Source organism: Xiphophorus couchianus, chromosome 16 (genome assembly GCF_001444195.1).
Source record: "Xiphophorus couchianus chromosome 16, X_couchianus-1.0, whole genome shotgun sequence".
Taxonomy (NCBI): Eukaryota; Metazoa; Chordata; class Actinopteri; order Cyprinodontiformes; family Poeciliidae; genus Xiphophorus; species Xiphophorus couchianus.
The window spans coordinates 12,971,419-12,986,840 of NC_040243.1; the positions used below are offsets into that span (position 1 = coordinate 12,971,419).

General features: G+C 37.5%; 1 protein-coding gene across 4 annotated transcripts in view; it reads right to left on the bottom strand.

The window, feature by feature from the left end:
• prkcab (protein kinase C, alpha, b) overlaps positions 1–15,422 on the bottom strand; it is a 101,594-nt gene that overhangs the window by 29,045 nt on the left and 57,127 nt on the right. For all 4 annotated transcript variants that reach the window (XM_028042071.1, XM_028042069.1, XM_028042068.1 and 1 more), the window contains 2 exons: positions 2,779–2,890; positions 131–259 (listed from right to left, as the gene is read on the bottom strand). In XM_028042071.1, the coding sequence (XP_027897872.1) occupies positions 131–259; positions 2,779–2,890 (241 nt within the window). The remainder of the gene's footprint in view (positions 1–130; positions 260–2,778; positions 2,891–15,422) is intronic.

Genomic DNA, 15,422 nt, shown 5'->3' on the forward strand with positions numbered 1-15,422 from the left:
TAAGAGCATTTTGTCCAGCATCTTACAAACCCAACTTGAAGTTAATGGCTAATGTCACATTAAGAGTCAGCTGGTTTTCTTTGTTGTTTTGTTTTTGCAGACTTAGTTAATGGTAGAGATTAAAACCAACCTGTGACGTGTAGCCTGTCCCCGCTGACATCGATCTTGAGGAAAATGCGGCCTCGACGCTCAGTGTGGTCTGTCCCGCACAGGCTCGGCACATTGACCACACACTGCTTGTGCACGTTCATGTCACAGGCTGCAGGAATACAAAAGACAAAAACAAACAACTCAGCTTACAGGTGAGTGCGATAACATGATTCCTGCATGTGTGATCTCTTAATAAAAAAAACGAACTCTCTGCCTCTTAGGAGGAAGTACAAAAATGTTTGAGGGGTTGATGTTATGAGAAAGAAATGAACTAGGAAGCTAAACCAAAGTAGTTTAGGAACCATAACAAAGAATTTTAGCCTTAATAAAACATAAACCTGTAGTCTGGCAAACATCAAACTTTGTTTCGTACTTCGGTTTGTACAAATTTAACTTCAAGGCCAATAAGAAATCTTTTATCTGGGTAATTTTAAAAGACTGCACCATTGACAGTGCATGTGAATGTAATATTAGTGATAGGTCAACTTTTGTATATTGATAAATATGTAAAACATACAAATCTAAAAAATAAATGTCTGCTAAAATAATAAAGAAATTGCTGTGTAACAGTTAAATCAAATACTCATTTCACACAATGAAATTAATGAAATTAGATGTTTAATTTTAATGCGCTGTGTGTGTTTGTTTTTTGCAATCTCTCTATGGTAAAATTAAAGTATAATAAAAAATTGAGAGAGTACATTCCTTTTGTAAGGGAGCAAACTTAAAAACAAACCCCATTGTACATGACTGCAAAAGTTTATCAAATCAAAATATTCCCAAACTCGTAAATGTTTCATCCTTCCTCATGGTACAGCTGGAAGTTATTCCCACACGTTCTGCATTATGAGGCACTGTGATGCAATCATCTCTGCTGCTGCACATCAAATCTGCTGACTGTTGGGGAAAATTGTTGTTGTTCTCAACATTAGTCAATATTTGCACACTAGAAATGCACAGGTGCAGGCAATCTTCCCTGGGAGGTTTTCCAGCACAGACTCGGGTAATTGTTGCCATTTTTACTTGTTTCGGTTTGACACAGCAAATATTGCAATGTAAATAACTTTATTTCTCATTTAAAACTCATCTACAGTATTTACATCTTATCCTGATCACATTTCTATGTGTATCCATCTGCCTGACGTGTTCGGAATAGAAAAGGTGAGACAGAATGTGTTGAAGAAGATTGTAATAGCCATGGTCTCCTCAGATTCATTTCTTCCAATGTGCTCTAATCACCATATACGATTACGGCGCCACTGGAAGCCCACAGATGGATGTACCGCGTATGAGGAGGAGAAAGGGAGGCAGGGTGATAGATGAGGATGGAGCTGCAACAGATGAGAGGACATGAGAGAAGAGGTACAGTGAGGGACAGAAAGTGAGAGGAAAATGAGAGAGTGATGCAGATTTAGCATACAAGGTTCCCACAGAGTATTCGTGTGAAAACTCCAGACTCTTTCTAGAAGTTCAGGGAGTTAGGTTTTCAAACAGAATAAAGGATGCAGCTGACAAATAAGTTATATTTTACAAGGAAGAAAAGAAGGTAGGAAAACAACATATGAAATCAAGGAAGAACATAAGCCTGTTTATCATAATATCACAGCATCACTATCGGAGAGGTCGAAGGTGGATTTGTTGGTGTGTTTTGTATTATGCTGAATAACTAAAGTGTGCTTGAGTTTAAGGTTACAAGCTGAAGGACATTGTACCTCAAAATCCCGAAGAAGCAAATCAACCATGACATCTGAGAACGACGCCCATGAGATCTGCTGGTCATTTTCCTGAAATGCTTTTTTTTTTTTGACCTTGACCTTGAAGGTTATCAAGATGTGTTTTAGTGTTAGATGGGTCTCGGGGTGGTTTTTTTTTCATAGATTTTGGCCTTGAAACACTCCCATGGATGTCATTTTTTACTCTTGTTCAATTGTGAGCACTAACCTTAACTGAGGTTGACAGTGTTTTAGATGTTGTTCTGTTGTGCCAGTCACTTCTGGGAATAATAACAATATATACTGGAGTACCAAATACAAAGGGCACCAATTACATTTTCTCACAGACACAGGCTGGTTTTGAAAGCTTTTTTTGCAAATGGACGAATAAAAATTGATTTTTCTATTTATGAGGATTATCTTTCTCTGATAGTAAGATGCATTTCATTATTAGAGAAGAAATCTGTGGTGATACAGTACTTTTTCACATAGCTGTACATAAGGGACATTGTTTATAGAAAGTGTAAACAACAAAAGTCCAACAAAAGGTCCTTGTGGAACACCTGTCACCTGTTCATTAAAGATATTTCAGGATTTTGTATCGGCTTGATCAGCTTAAAAATAAAGAACAGGGAATAAATGGGCAAAACCATGACTTCAGTTCAAGAATTGAGGATGTTCAGATAGTTTCATATTGCCGAAGACAGGGGAGAAAAGTCAAAAGTGGAGAGTGTGTGGGAAGAATGGGATCACAGAAAGGTCTCTGTGGGGCAGAGCGGTGAATTCTTTGTGGGCTTCAGGACCAGGCTATTCCCATCTGTTCTCATTAGGACTGGCTCAAGGAAAAGCAGTGCAGCATATTCAACACAGGTGCACCCACACACACTAACAGACACACAGATGGAGTAATACTCACTGTCACATTTCATCCCTTGGTGGATGAGTCCGTACAGCAGTGATCCACAGTGGTCACAGAACGTGGGGCTGCCGTATGTGTGGATCTTGAACTTATGCTTGCTTCTGGGGTCCTGGGAAATTACACGAGACAAAAAGAACAATTGAACAAGATATTATAAACCTGAATGAGGGTTCAAATAAAGTCTCAAAAGACTCGCAGAGAGAGTTGTTTTCATCCCTGAAACCACACGGTGAGCATGACGTAAAAGGAGACTCCCACAAGGATAACAGGGAAAGTTAAAACTGAATTGAGGGACTTTTACATATAAATGAGCTCCACTTACATTCAGCTTCTCAACACACGAGCCTGAGGAAGCCTATCGGCACCAGCTTGCCAGAATTTCTAATCTGTTTTTGTGATGACATTCCCAGAGTGGTGCACCAGCAGCGATGCATTTTATATTTACCACCTGTGACAGTTTCCCCTCAGATGGGGAGGGGAGCAGCTTCAGGAGTGGAGACAGAGTGTGATACAGCAACTGCAGCTTTAGATTTAAAAGCAAGCCTGTGTTTTTGAGGAAGTTTAAAGCCTATATGAAAATATACAGTTCTGTTGTAACTTTTTTTGGTCCACACTTATCCTGACTGAAAAACAGGAACCATTGAAGAGAACATATACGCTAAAGAAATCTTCAGAAAATTAAAAGAGTTTGGGAAATACAAACGCATCATGTGACTCGTAAAAAATAGCCAGCATCGTGGTTCTGTGTATTTTATGATGTGGTCTCTGAACACATCAGATAGAAATAAGTAACAAAAACTATATATATAATAGGGAAAATATGGTGATGTGGACAAATGTTACTTAATATGTAATTTATGAGCTACTAATATTTCAGATTTTCCTCAAATGTACAAGGTATTTTTTGTTGCCAGAACAATCTGTAAGAGAAATTTACTTGCAAGAGGAATATTTTGCACTACTTGAGTAAAATCGGATCATTGGAATAACAAAACAACATATTTTAACCAAGTGCATAAATTGGCTATGTGAGTCATTGCTATGACTGTCCAAGTCCTAAGTCCCTTGTGATTTTATCAAGTCGAGTCTAAAGTCCTTAAATTTGTCACTCAAGTCAAATGACCGCAAGTTAAAAAGAAACAAGAGGAACAAAAACAAAAATAAAGAAAGAGGAAAACTAATGCAACTATTTAAGCCAATGGAATTTCAGTGCGATAAGCAATAAGGATTACGGCCTAAAGAAAGAAAAAAAGCTTCATTCGGCTACACAAATACAAATCTTCAATGTTTCAGAAACATTTGCTATAAAATCCGTTGATCAGCATGGCTTAGTCTCATTTGCTGTGGACTGATTCATACATTTTTCTGCCTGCATTGTGTTAGCTGAGGTTAGCTAATTTCTGCAATCACTGCAAAACAAACATGGCTCTAATTAAAGCCCTGCAAATGAGGGTGGATAAACCCCCATCAGCGTCGCCTCCATCATGCTGAACTGTGTCAGAACGGCTGTATGTGTAATTATACAGGCCACCGACTGAGTAAGAAAGCCTACATTGTTGAAAAGGGCCTTTTTTCCACAAGCCGACTGCATTAGGTAAACAACATGATGTCAGAGAGTGGGATAGAGGGATGGTAGAGGAGGAGACGTTGAGGGAATGTCGGCATTTTATAGAGAAAGGACTTCTGAGTACTACATTTTGACAGATAGGGGTATGAGTCAAGAGCATGAGGCTCTCTGAAAAATTTTATTAACATACTCTATTTGGGAACATCTATTTTTTACTCTATTCCCCCAGTATTTGCTTTTAAGTGATCATTGTGGTCATGCTCCTTCGACCACAGTTTTCCCTCATGAATCGTATTAAAGCACTTTGAAATGTCTTGCTGCTGAAATGTGCTATACAAATAAAATTTGATTGATTGATTGATTGATTAAACAAGTATTTAATTTTGGGAACGCTGACTTTCGTTTAAATGAAATTTGATGAGTGAAGTGTCCAGTGGGGACCTGAGGAGCAGAGGACAGAGTCTTCTTTTGGTCTGTGTTAGTACATTTCTCCACTCTCTTTTCTAAATAACCGTGAGGACCTAGAAACGTTTATTGCACTGTTAATTGCAATGTTATATTCCCTTCACATAAAGTAAGTGTCTCTTTTTCTGCTTTTGGTCTTGGATAAAATGAACAATGAGGAGTTAGTTGTGAGTCTTTGACAGGAGAAAAATGCATTTTGAGGTACAATCTTTGCAGAACCCAGGGCTTCAGCATGTGTTAGAGTGTGCATGCCAACATGCATTTTCTTCAGAATTTGTGCTGGAGCTTTTATGTTTGGGAAGACATTTAGAAAATGCCAAATGATCTGTATGTTATTTAGATATTACAGTGAAAAAGGCAAATATTTTGTAAAAATATTCACGCAAAGCTTTTAACTGTAGTATGTCTATGACTAACAAATCACATATACAACTAAATATACAAATAAATATAAACATAAAAATTTAGAAAAGTAATTTTACAACTAACTGGTGGTTCATAATTGATTTTCTGAAACATTTTTGAGGTTAAACTCGGCTTCCTTCGAGGAAATTGACAGCTATTAAACGGTTGCAAATCCCTGTTTATCAAGTGTTTGCATACAAGCTCCCTCGTGGCTTTATGAACACATATTTCACTAGTAACCTAAAACACATGTGGTTTTAGAATATAAAAGCATGAAACCCCTATAGCAATAGCCAATAAAATAAAACAATGAATCTGTTAATGGATATAATTTGTGAATAAGCACAGTGCTCATGACACACTCAATAACACACTGCGAGTTGTGTAAGTGGACCACAGTGCCAGCAGCCTACCCATAAAAACTAATCTACAGTTTTACACAAATGGGAACACTTCTTCTGTGCAATGCACATAAAACAGGGAGTGTATGGTGAAAACAAAACAAACACAGTTCAGGTTTAAGCAAATAAAGAGACAGTAAACATGATTATTCAACAAAATTATCCATTTACCTTCCTATTTATGCAGATGCTTTGTGAATTCATATATTTGTGTCAAACACAGCAACTGAATGACATTTTTATCTTAAGTATGTTTGTTTGGCTTAGTGGTACATTTTAATATTTTAGTTTGACAACATTCAGTAAATTACACTAGATCTTCAGAGAAACTAACCTGGATATTACCTTACGCCACTCCACTTGATTCTCATCTACCTCCAGTGTTGTGTCTGGGATTTGTCCCATTAAGATGGATTTCTCTTCTAAAATATTGAGTAATCAAAGTCAGAGCAACAGAAATGTTTAAGGCATTAAAACCATCTCTTTTGGCTCTGCACCTACCTCATTGCAGTGTGGGAATGATTGTTCACAGAACAGGTGATTTCTGGTAAGCTTCATAGCATAGTTTCTTTTATGATGGAGCTGGTGCATTAAATACCTCACAGCCAAACTTTAGTGATTGGATAAAATCAATTCAGATCATTTGAAACTTCAGCAGAGTCTGAGCGATCATTTCGCAATAGGTGAGGGTCCAGAACCAGGGGGTGGTTTTTCCCAGGCTACCATTAAACAAATGTAATAATGCCTTCTTATTCATGCCACTTTATTGAATATATCACTTTTGTTGTTCTTTTGAAACTGTTGAACTGTATGAACACACATGCTCAGAACACAGCTTTAACCACATAGTTTGCTTCGAAGAGGCATTTTGTAAGAGTTCAGTCATCCATCAGTGGAAAAAATGCTACAGGGACTGAAAGGATAAGAAGACTGGAAGAAATTTGCTTCTGCTGTAGTGCCAATTTACACACACCACTATTATTGTTTGTTTATCTGCAAGAGTTATTGAATGTTTATACCACCTAATCATGAGTATGAATACAGTGACAATGCAAACTACAAATACATGCCTGCAAACTGCTGCTGAATCACATTAAAAACAACTTCACCTGAAACATCCTTTCAATGACTCAAACACAGGGCATCATGCTGTGCGGGTAAGATGCTAGCAGACAAACCTGTGACACTGTTTGCACTGAGGTGAGATGATGAGCCATGTGAGTGAAACAAGGGCCACATCATGCAGAAGAACGAGGAAGAAGTCGAGCACACTGACTCAAACATTATTCAGGCTAATTTTACTCAGGCGTCTACAGATGTGCCAATGTACTATTATCTGTCAGTGCCTAATAATTAGACATTATTAGCATAAAGAGGCAAGTTAAAGATTTCTGTGATTCATGTCTTAATGAGGAGATATTATCTAAAGCTGACTTAACATCTGCTTCATGGATGGATGAGTGGACGGAAAAACTGTAGATACTTTTTTTCTGATTGCCTTTTCTAGATCTATCCAGTCTGTGAATGCTTGAAGTCTAACATCACATGAAAACTATTTCCTTCCTTAACAAAAACTCTTTACCGATAAATGTAAAACACTGGCAGCAGGAGGGTATGCTTCCAATGAGTACAACTGAGATTTCAAAAAGTGCTTTTGCAACAAAAAGAAAAGAAAAAGAAAACAAAAACACTCCCCAATCAAAGGCAGCCCATTGGAAATTAAATGAACTGCATGTGAAGACTGCTGTGCTCACCATTTTCCTCCTCTTTGGAAATTTTAGAACAAAAAAATACAGTATGTGCATGCACTGAGCCAGCAGTGTGCCCTGACAGCTATGACTGATGTTTGGAGAATACCTTTAAACTGAAGCTGCTCCATTTCTGCTTTTCAGCTCTTCTTAGCTGCTAATTTGACAAACAACAGATCTCTATAAGATTTTCACCTTTAATCATATAAACAATTGTGGGTCGAAGCCTGAAGATAGCAGTAATGGAGCGAAATCAGCACAGAATACTCTCACCTGCTCTGCAGTGCACATGAGCTTAGCACACGTATAAGAAAGGCAATTTGAATACAACTATTTCACAGGTCAATGAAATCTGTGCTGCCTTCCTCAAGTGCACATCTAGTCTCATTTGGAAATTAGTTAAGTGAAATTAGAAAGTAGAGGGAAATTAGAAAGAGGGACAATTGAGATTTAGCTTCTTTTAATAGACAAAACTTTCATCAGGCGACAAAATTAAAAAAGTGCTTTAAACTACTGTACCTTTTTATGCTACTCAGTTAGGTCTGATTTTAACATTCAGCTGTGACTTCTCTTTCTAATTTAATCTTTAAATATAAATAAAACTCTTAGCATTGTCTATTTGCAATAAAGCTGAAGCAATCAAGTAATTTAATGACCAAATAGTTTGCTGAGCAAGACAAATGGGAAAACAACCAAACACTCTGAGTTGAACCTGATTGTAATTGTGCTCTAACATTTAAAATTTGTTTTTTTTTTTTTACATTGTTCTGAAAAAAAAAAAACATCCATCCATCCAACTTTTACATGTTTCCACTAATATTTTAATCATTTATCTTTGGTGTAAATTCAACACCGTAATCTTTTGCTCACACAAATTGGGGACTCAAACTGGGTCACTTCAAAATGTTATTTACAGTTAATGCAAAACTTAAGGTAAAATTCACATTAAACTTAAATCTGACATGCACATGAACATTTCTGGGCTTAATTATATGTGAAGCCACTCTGAGCCGTTGTCCAAATCACCTCATCAGATTCAGCCGCGAGTTTGCACAAAATTCTTGAGGTGCAGCTGCTGTTGTTAGCCAAACGTTTTCGCTGTTAGAGTGTGTTAGAATGGCCCGGTCAATGTCCGTTCCTTAATCTAACAGAGAATATTTGCACGACATGAAAACTGATGTTCACAGAAGCTCTGCATCCAATCTGACTGAGCTTAAGTTGTTTTGGAAATGCAGAATGGTCAAAAAAGTAAGGGCACTGGTAAAAGGCGGTGTCAAAGAGAACTTAGTCAGGTGGGCTGAAGAAGCTTTTCAAATTTTTATTTGCCAAACATTTTTTTCCATTTTCTTCCACTTCACTATGCTGATATATCGCCCCAGATCCCAGTAAAATACATTTATGTTTTTCTTAAAAAGTTCAGACAATGTAAATACTGTTGCAAAGCACTATGTGCATTTCACAATCAAGTCACTTTGCGATAAATAAATGTTTGCTAAATATTATGCGGAGGTGTTAAATAAAAAAAGAAACAGATTAACAAAAAACAAATTCATTAATTAATTAAAAGATGAGGATCATGGTGTGACTGTGTATTTGTATCAGAAAAAAGCCCTTTGGGGAGCAAAGTGAACAACTGAATAGTTGCCATGGAGATAATGGGTTAGAGAAAATGTAGCAATAGATTGAGAGTCACTGGAGAAAAAGGAAACTGTGAGAACAAGAGGAAAATCACTGAGTGGCTTTATAGCATCATGTGCACAAGTCTACAGACCAGCAGTTATAAGACAATAAGAGAGCCACATTTATAAGTGAGATGATAAAAGGAAAGGAAGAGAGGAATGAAGATCAGACTGAGAACTTGATACATGTAATGAAATGCTCCCTTCCCTATAGGCTGAAGGTCAGCTGTTCGGCTGAATGAAATGACCAAAAGGGGTTGTTTTTAGCCGAGAGGATCCTCAGAAATTCTCTGCTGGTAGCGCCGACCCAAAACAACCAAATGCAGTCAGGCTCACCCTTCAGCCTCAACTTAGTCGCCAAAAGTCTGATGGTGAAGGGCACAAACTGTCTAATGCACTCAGTGAGCAAAAAGACGCAAAGCAGTTTGCCTGGATGTTTTATATTTACATCAACTTTACTTTGAAGGAGAAAAATATTTTTTAAAAAAGTGAGAGGCTTGTTACACATAAACTGCCAGAGATGCTGAAAGAGAGTGATGTGAAAAAAGAAAGACCAATGGCCTCAATTTAACAGATAAAAATGAAGAAAGCAGAGTCAAAGAGCTGGAAACAGGGGAAAATGAGGAAGATGGATCTCAGGGATGAGGATGTGTGTGTGTGTGAATGTGTGTATGTGGGTGGATAACTACAGGTGGCGTCAAATCTACAACCCAAGAGTTGACACTCTTTCAGCTAGCCATTGTGGTCCTCAGTAAACAAACCCACAGTGTAGCTGAGAGAAGAAGGCGTTTTTGATTCATTCCAATCAAAAGAGGTTCTGGTGACCATTTCAAAAAGCTTTAAATCAAAGATTGTTGCCAATCTAACACAATAGAAGTTGTAGCAACAAGTCTTTTTGTTAATGTAGCAGCTTTCAATTTCTAGAGACTAACATTTTTTCCTGTTCTTCCCAGATTGGAAAGTTTCTGTGAAAAGCAGTTTTCCAGTCGTGTTAAGAGATTCTCATTTGAATTTCATTTGGGCTTCATATTAGTCATTCCGGTACTTCAACATGCTTTGATTTTAACTATTCCAATCTAGCTAAAGCTGTATATTCCCACCTTTTCTTCACTTCTGACTAACAACCAAGTCCCTGCAGAAGAAACACATCCCCACAGCATGACGGTGCCACCACCATGTGTCACTTGTGACATGGTGTTCATGGTGATGTGCAGCGTTAATTTTCCTCCACGTAGTTTCTAAGGTTTAGCATATAGGCCAAACATTGACGTTTTTGGTTGTAAACTGTGAAAAAGTTCAGACAATGTAAATACTGTTGCACTGTGAAATCAGCTTTCACCACTTTCTTCCACAGGTTTGTTGTGTTCTCTACATGTGACAAGCTTTAGACAGAACTTCTTCTAGCTACCTTTCAACAACAGTGTTAAATCCTCACTAAAAATACTTTGAAGATAAGCTTCTAACATGAGAAAAAATGAAGAATTTAAAGGGAAAATTTACTTCTGTAAGAAACTGTACATTCGACTCATCATCTAGCTTGATTTGCAATGTTACAGCTCAAAGTGTTTAATGTCAAATGGGATCACACAACCTTAACTCACCATGACACATCTGTCATCCCTTTTCACATGCAAACATGTCTGCACACACCCAGCAGGTGATTCAAACCCAGATTACTGTACACAACCACCTGAGCCCACGGGGGAGTTTTGTTTCCACCCATTACATGCTTTGCTTGTAGTTGGAAATCAGTTGTCTCTCTTTTTTTAGTCAACATCAAACAAAGATGGGAGAACTGACATTAAATATTATAATACAGTACAAATAAGGAATACATTCAGTGAGAGCTTTGCAGAAATTATGGAAGCTTTGAAATGCCTGTAAGTTAAAAGCAGCCTGGCCGTTCCTCACATCAGAAAAGACTTTAACGGCGACGACTGCGACTGCGTTTACCGTAACTAGATTCATCTAAGCTCTCAAACAATGGCTGTAAGGACACTTGAACTGACAATTCATCACTGATTTAGTAAGCAAGATGACATCTCTTTCTCTGTCCCTCACCACCTGAAGCCTCCTTCACATCATCCATCTAAAGCCATTCAATTAAAGGCAGATCTAAGCAATGGAAACACTCGAGCTGACGAGCTTGTTTTCATGCACAGAGAGCCTCCATGTTTTAATATTGTGCCGTTTCTAACCTCGCTGATGTTATTTGAAGTGATGGTATGCTTGTGTGTTTCCGCCCATGGCCTGTATGTCCTCCTGGCGGTGAATGTGGGTTCCTTTCGTCTGTCATTCGTTTTGTGCCCTTTCTGATTCCATGCCTTTCCAGTCTCATTAGTGAATTAAACATCAAAATGCATTACGATATCAAACATGGCACTGACATGCATGCAAATGTGTCTCCTAATGCATGTGAGCAGACCAAAACAGAATATAAATGAACACAAAGCAGTGCAGGGATTGATTAAAAAATATCTTTAGAATGTTATTATTACAAAAACAATAGAAGGAAATGCAGAGATGCTTTTACATAACAATAAATTCTATAGTTAAAGCTCATTGCATTTTATTAACTGCATTCTGGATTTGAATCCAACATGTTACTGTGGATGACAGAAGGCCTGGTAAGGAGGCGTTTATTTTGTTTAGGTGTGGTGGAGAAAGCAGGCATCTAAAATTTGTAAGGTGTTAGCTCTCATGGACTGAACTTGGCCTCTCCTCAATTACAGGTAAAGTGTCATTTAACTGCTAATTATTGAGAAGAACCTTCTGTTGATTGCCGTTATTGTCTGATTAACACCCTTGCTATCACTCTGAACAACATTCTCACACATGATGTGACAGCTCTAATCAGTCTCCCCTGTCATGAACAAACACCAAACCCCTTCAGCCAGCAGGATGGCAGACAGCTGCTGGACAGGTGTAAACCTGACTAATGACAGTCATAATGTGGAGAACTGCAGCCGCAGGAGCTTTTCATTTTTGTTAGATCATTCACAGTCTATTTTACAGGAATATAACATGGACGTGCAGCTGAAAGTGCCCTGTGCGGTAGTTGCAGTGAACCCAGATACAGAGATGAAGGATCATGAAGACAACTGAAGCACTGTGGAAAGGAGGAGGCACTAAAATAGCCACAAGAATGTTAAACATGGGAAAACACTGTCCAAAAGATCAACAGATCATGACAGAATTTCTTGTACATGAACAGATAATATGATATATTTCCTTTTTTCTGAATTAACATTATTCATAATCATTGTAATGTGCACTTTTCATTTTTTTTTACAATATACAATAATGCTCAGGAAACGTTTCCTCTATGTGACCTAGTCATGCAGGATATCACAAAAAAGCTCTTCCTATTTTTAAACAAACAAGTTAACTTCATTTTAATTTAATTCATAAAGAGATACTTGTGAGTTGTTACTCAATAAGATAATACTGTTATTGATTATGTCGCACAGCTTTTAAGAACACAAAATCTCAGCAAATTAAAACTATCAAAAGACAAATAAAAATGTTTTTTAATACAAAAATGACCTGGTAGCTATCAAGCAGAAAGTCACAAACACCATCCATGAGAAGTTTAAACTACAAAAGACAATTACTAAAGAAGCTGGGTCCCCACCAAGTATCTTTATAATGTCTTTATCCAAAGACATTTTTGGAAAATTGAGCAGAAGAAAAAATACGAGGTAGAAAAAAGTGCACAAGCAGTAAGCATGTGATGTAAGGCCTGTTTATAAGTTGGAGGGAGCAGGATTGCATGAACTTTTTTTTCTTGGTTGTGTGCAAAGTTTTTAAGAATACTGAGGCGCACCCACAATAAGTTGCTGCAAAATATAAGAGGATAAAATATCTATGAAGTATTTTAAAACAGATTTAAAATACAAGATGCACCTTTCTATCTACTCTACATGAGTAGATGGAAAGACAGATAAATAAGATATAGCTTGCAGATTGTTGGTAGTTTCCAAAATAGTCAAAAAATTAATATCTGACAGGCACCAGAAGACTTGCAACTAATATTAGCACATCAAACACATTCACAAAGCTGCTAAAGAATAGCCTCCTTATGGTTTTAAGTTAAGATATTATTATAACATATGATCAAGTTATTTTTATTTTGTTATCCACTTTTTAATGCTGCTGCTTAACTCATAAACACTATGCACTCATGTCATTCATTGCCAGGAAAAAAAAGACAATCTTTGTATTTTATTAAAACGTTACGGTTTGAAAAAAGTTTATACTTCTGCCTACCTCCTTTTCACAGAAATAGTTTTGCAAATGTACATAATGGTGTATGACGTTTGAAATAAACTATTACACAACAGTGTGGTTGTCTCAAAAGATTGTTTTTAGGACTCATTAAAAATAGGAAGTGCAGGAATCCCCTGGTTTGCGAGCAGCTTAGACTAACCCTCCGTCTCGTCCTCCTGTTGTTGATTAGAGATTTCAGTCAGCTCCGTATCATCACAGAAGGAGGTAATATGTCCTCGCCTGCTGGAATCCCACATGCTCATCTACCTCTTTACACCCAATCTTTTCCTCATTAACAGCAGACCCATCACACACTTATGATAGTAAATGATGCTTATCTCTCCCTCTGCCCACACTTCATGTTACTGCCATCAGTTTGGAGATGAAGGATGTCAAAGTGGAGAAAAAAAGCTAAAATAACCATAAAACTAAACTTAAGTTAAGATTACTGATACATATAAAGGGATATTAAACTGAGCAGATGCAGGTGTCGAGCTGTTAATCCCTCCCCGTTGTGCTCTAATTAGGAGTCGAGGAGAGATCTAGAGTTGGGATGCATTCAGACTGCACCTCTGAACACACCCTTTCATCGCAACCCCGCTTTCATGATCAAACACAGCCTTTAATTAGCCTGACTGAGATATGAGGTCTGCTTTTATATGCAAGTGCTTCGATGTCTGGTGGCCTTTGTCGGATTTATTAATACAAAGGCCAAGCAGGGGTCTTTAACTTGTGAGAGTGTGATCACTTCCTGTTTACCCCACCCTGAAAGTAGGGGTCTGATGATGGCTGCCGCTTTGCTCTGAGGTAATTGTTGAGAGTGAAGTTTGAATCTATCAGGATCAGACGAGAACTCTGTTATAGAAGTATTTTTTCTTTGCTAGCACACTCTGCAAATTTCATTATCACACTAGGAACAAGTATGCTGCACAGTTGGAGTCAATAAAAATAGTTCAATCTCAAATATGACTGATATGTTCACCTTCTAAAAGCAACATTTTAGCTTTCTGTGAAAGGACAAAACACTTCTCCAGCGTTCATGTTAATATTTCACTTCTCAGGCAGAAAACGGTGACATTTATTTGACTAGTAGTAGGAGTATAACAGTATTTCTCATCAAATTGAAGCCAATAAAAAAGACAGAAGTGGAACTGGCACATTATTTCAGAGTACTGTCATGAGAGCCAATAATCACATAGTCACTGATGTAACCATGAACTTTCTCCTGAGCAAGCAAATCAAGAGTTTAAAGGTAGGCTTATTGTGCCTGTTTATACCCATCAGCTGATGATTACATAAACAAATGATGGGGTCATGCTAGAAGTCTCTACTAGTTGATTTTTAACCTGTAACATAACGACCACTGGCTGAAATAACATTTCAATTTTCCAGGATAGACTCACTTCTTTCACAAACACGTGCACCATTTTTTTGTTTCAAACTCAAAAGTTATTATCAGAGCTAAAAGGAACAAAATTAATCCAGACCTTCTACACCCATCTTTTAGGAAATTCCAGACGAGAAGAATCCAATGTTTTCCTCTACTGGTTAAAATCATTTACACCAGGTAGCTCTGCATTTATATGTCACTCCTGGGGTGTCACTAAAAAGAAAATCCTAATATTAGCTACAAAAACATCCTTAAAGATAATTAGACAACTGAAAGAAAACACCACAAAACTGAAGAACAGAAAGCAAACCAAGACAGCATTTACTGTGCAGGTGGAGCTGAAAATAATGAGTCCAGTAGCACACATGCAGAGAATAATTGTTGGCTAAGAATATCCATGAAATAATTGCTCACTTTTTGCTGCTTTTACGCCCATCTCAGTCCAGCACTTAATATCTAAACACACTGTGTTACTGGAACCGCAGTCTCCATTTTACAAGAACAGAAGCTAACAAATTAAAAAATGCAAGCCATCATAAAAGTTTGAGAAAAAAAAAGAAAGTAAGCAAACTTCTAGGCTCATCTATCACCTGTTTTCCTCAGCAGCTCTTTTTTAACCCAGTTTCTTCAGTGTATTTATTAAGTCCAAGAGAAGTGGACGAGTGGCTGTTGATGTACCTGTGTGCTAATCACTGTGAAATGGGTACAGAATTCAAT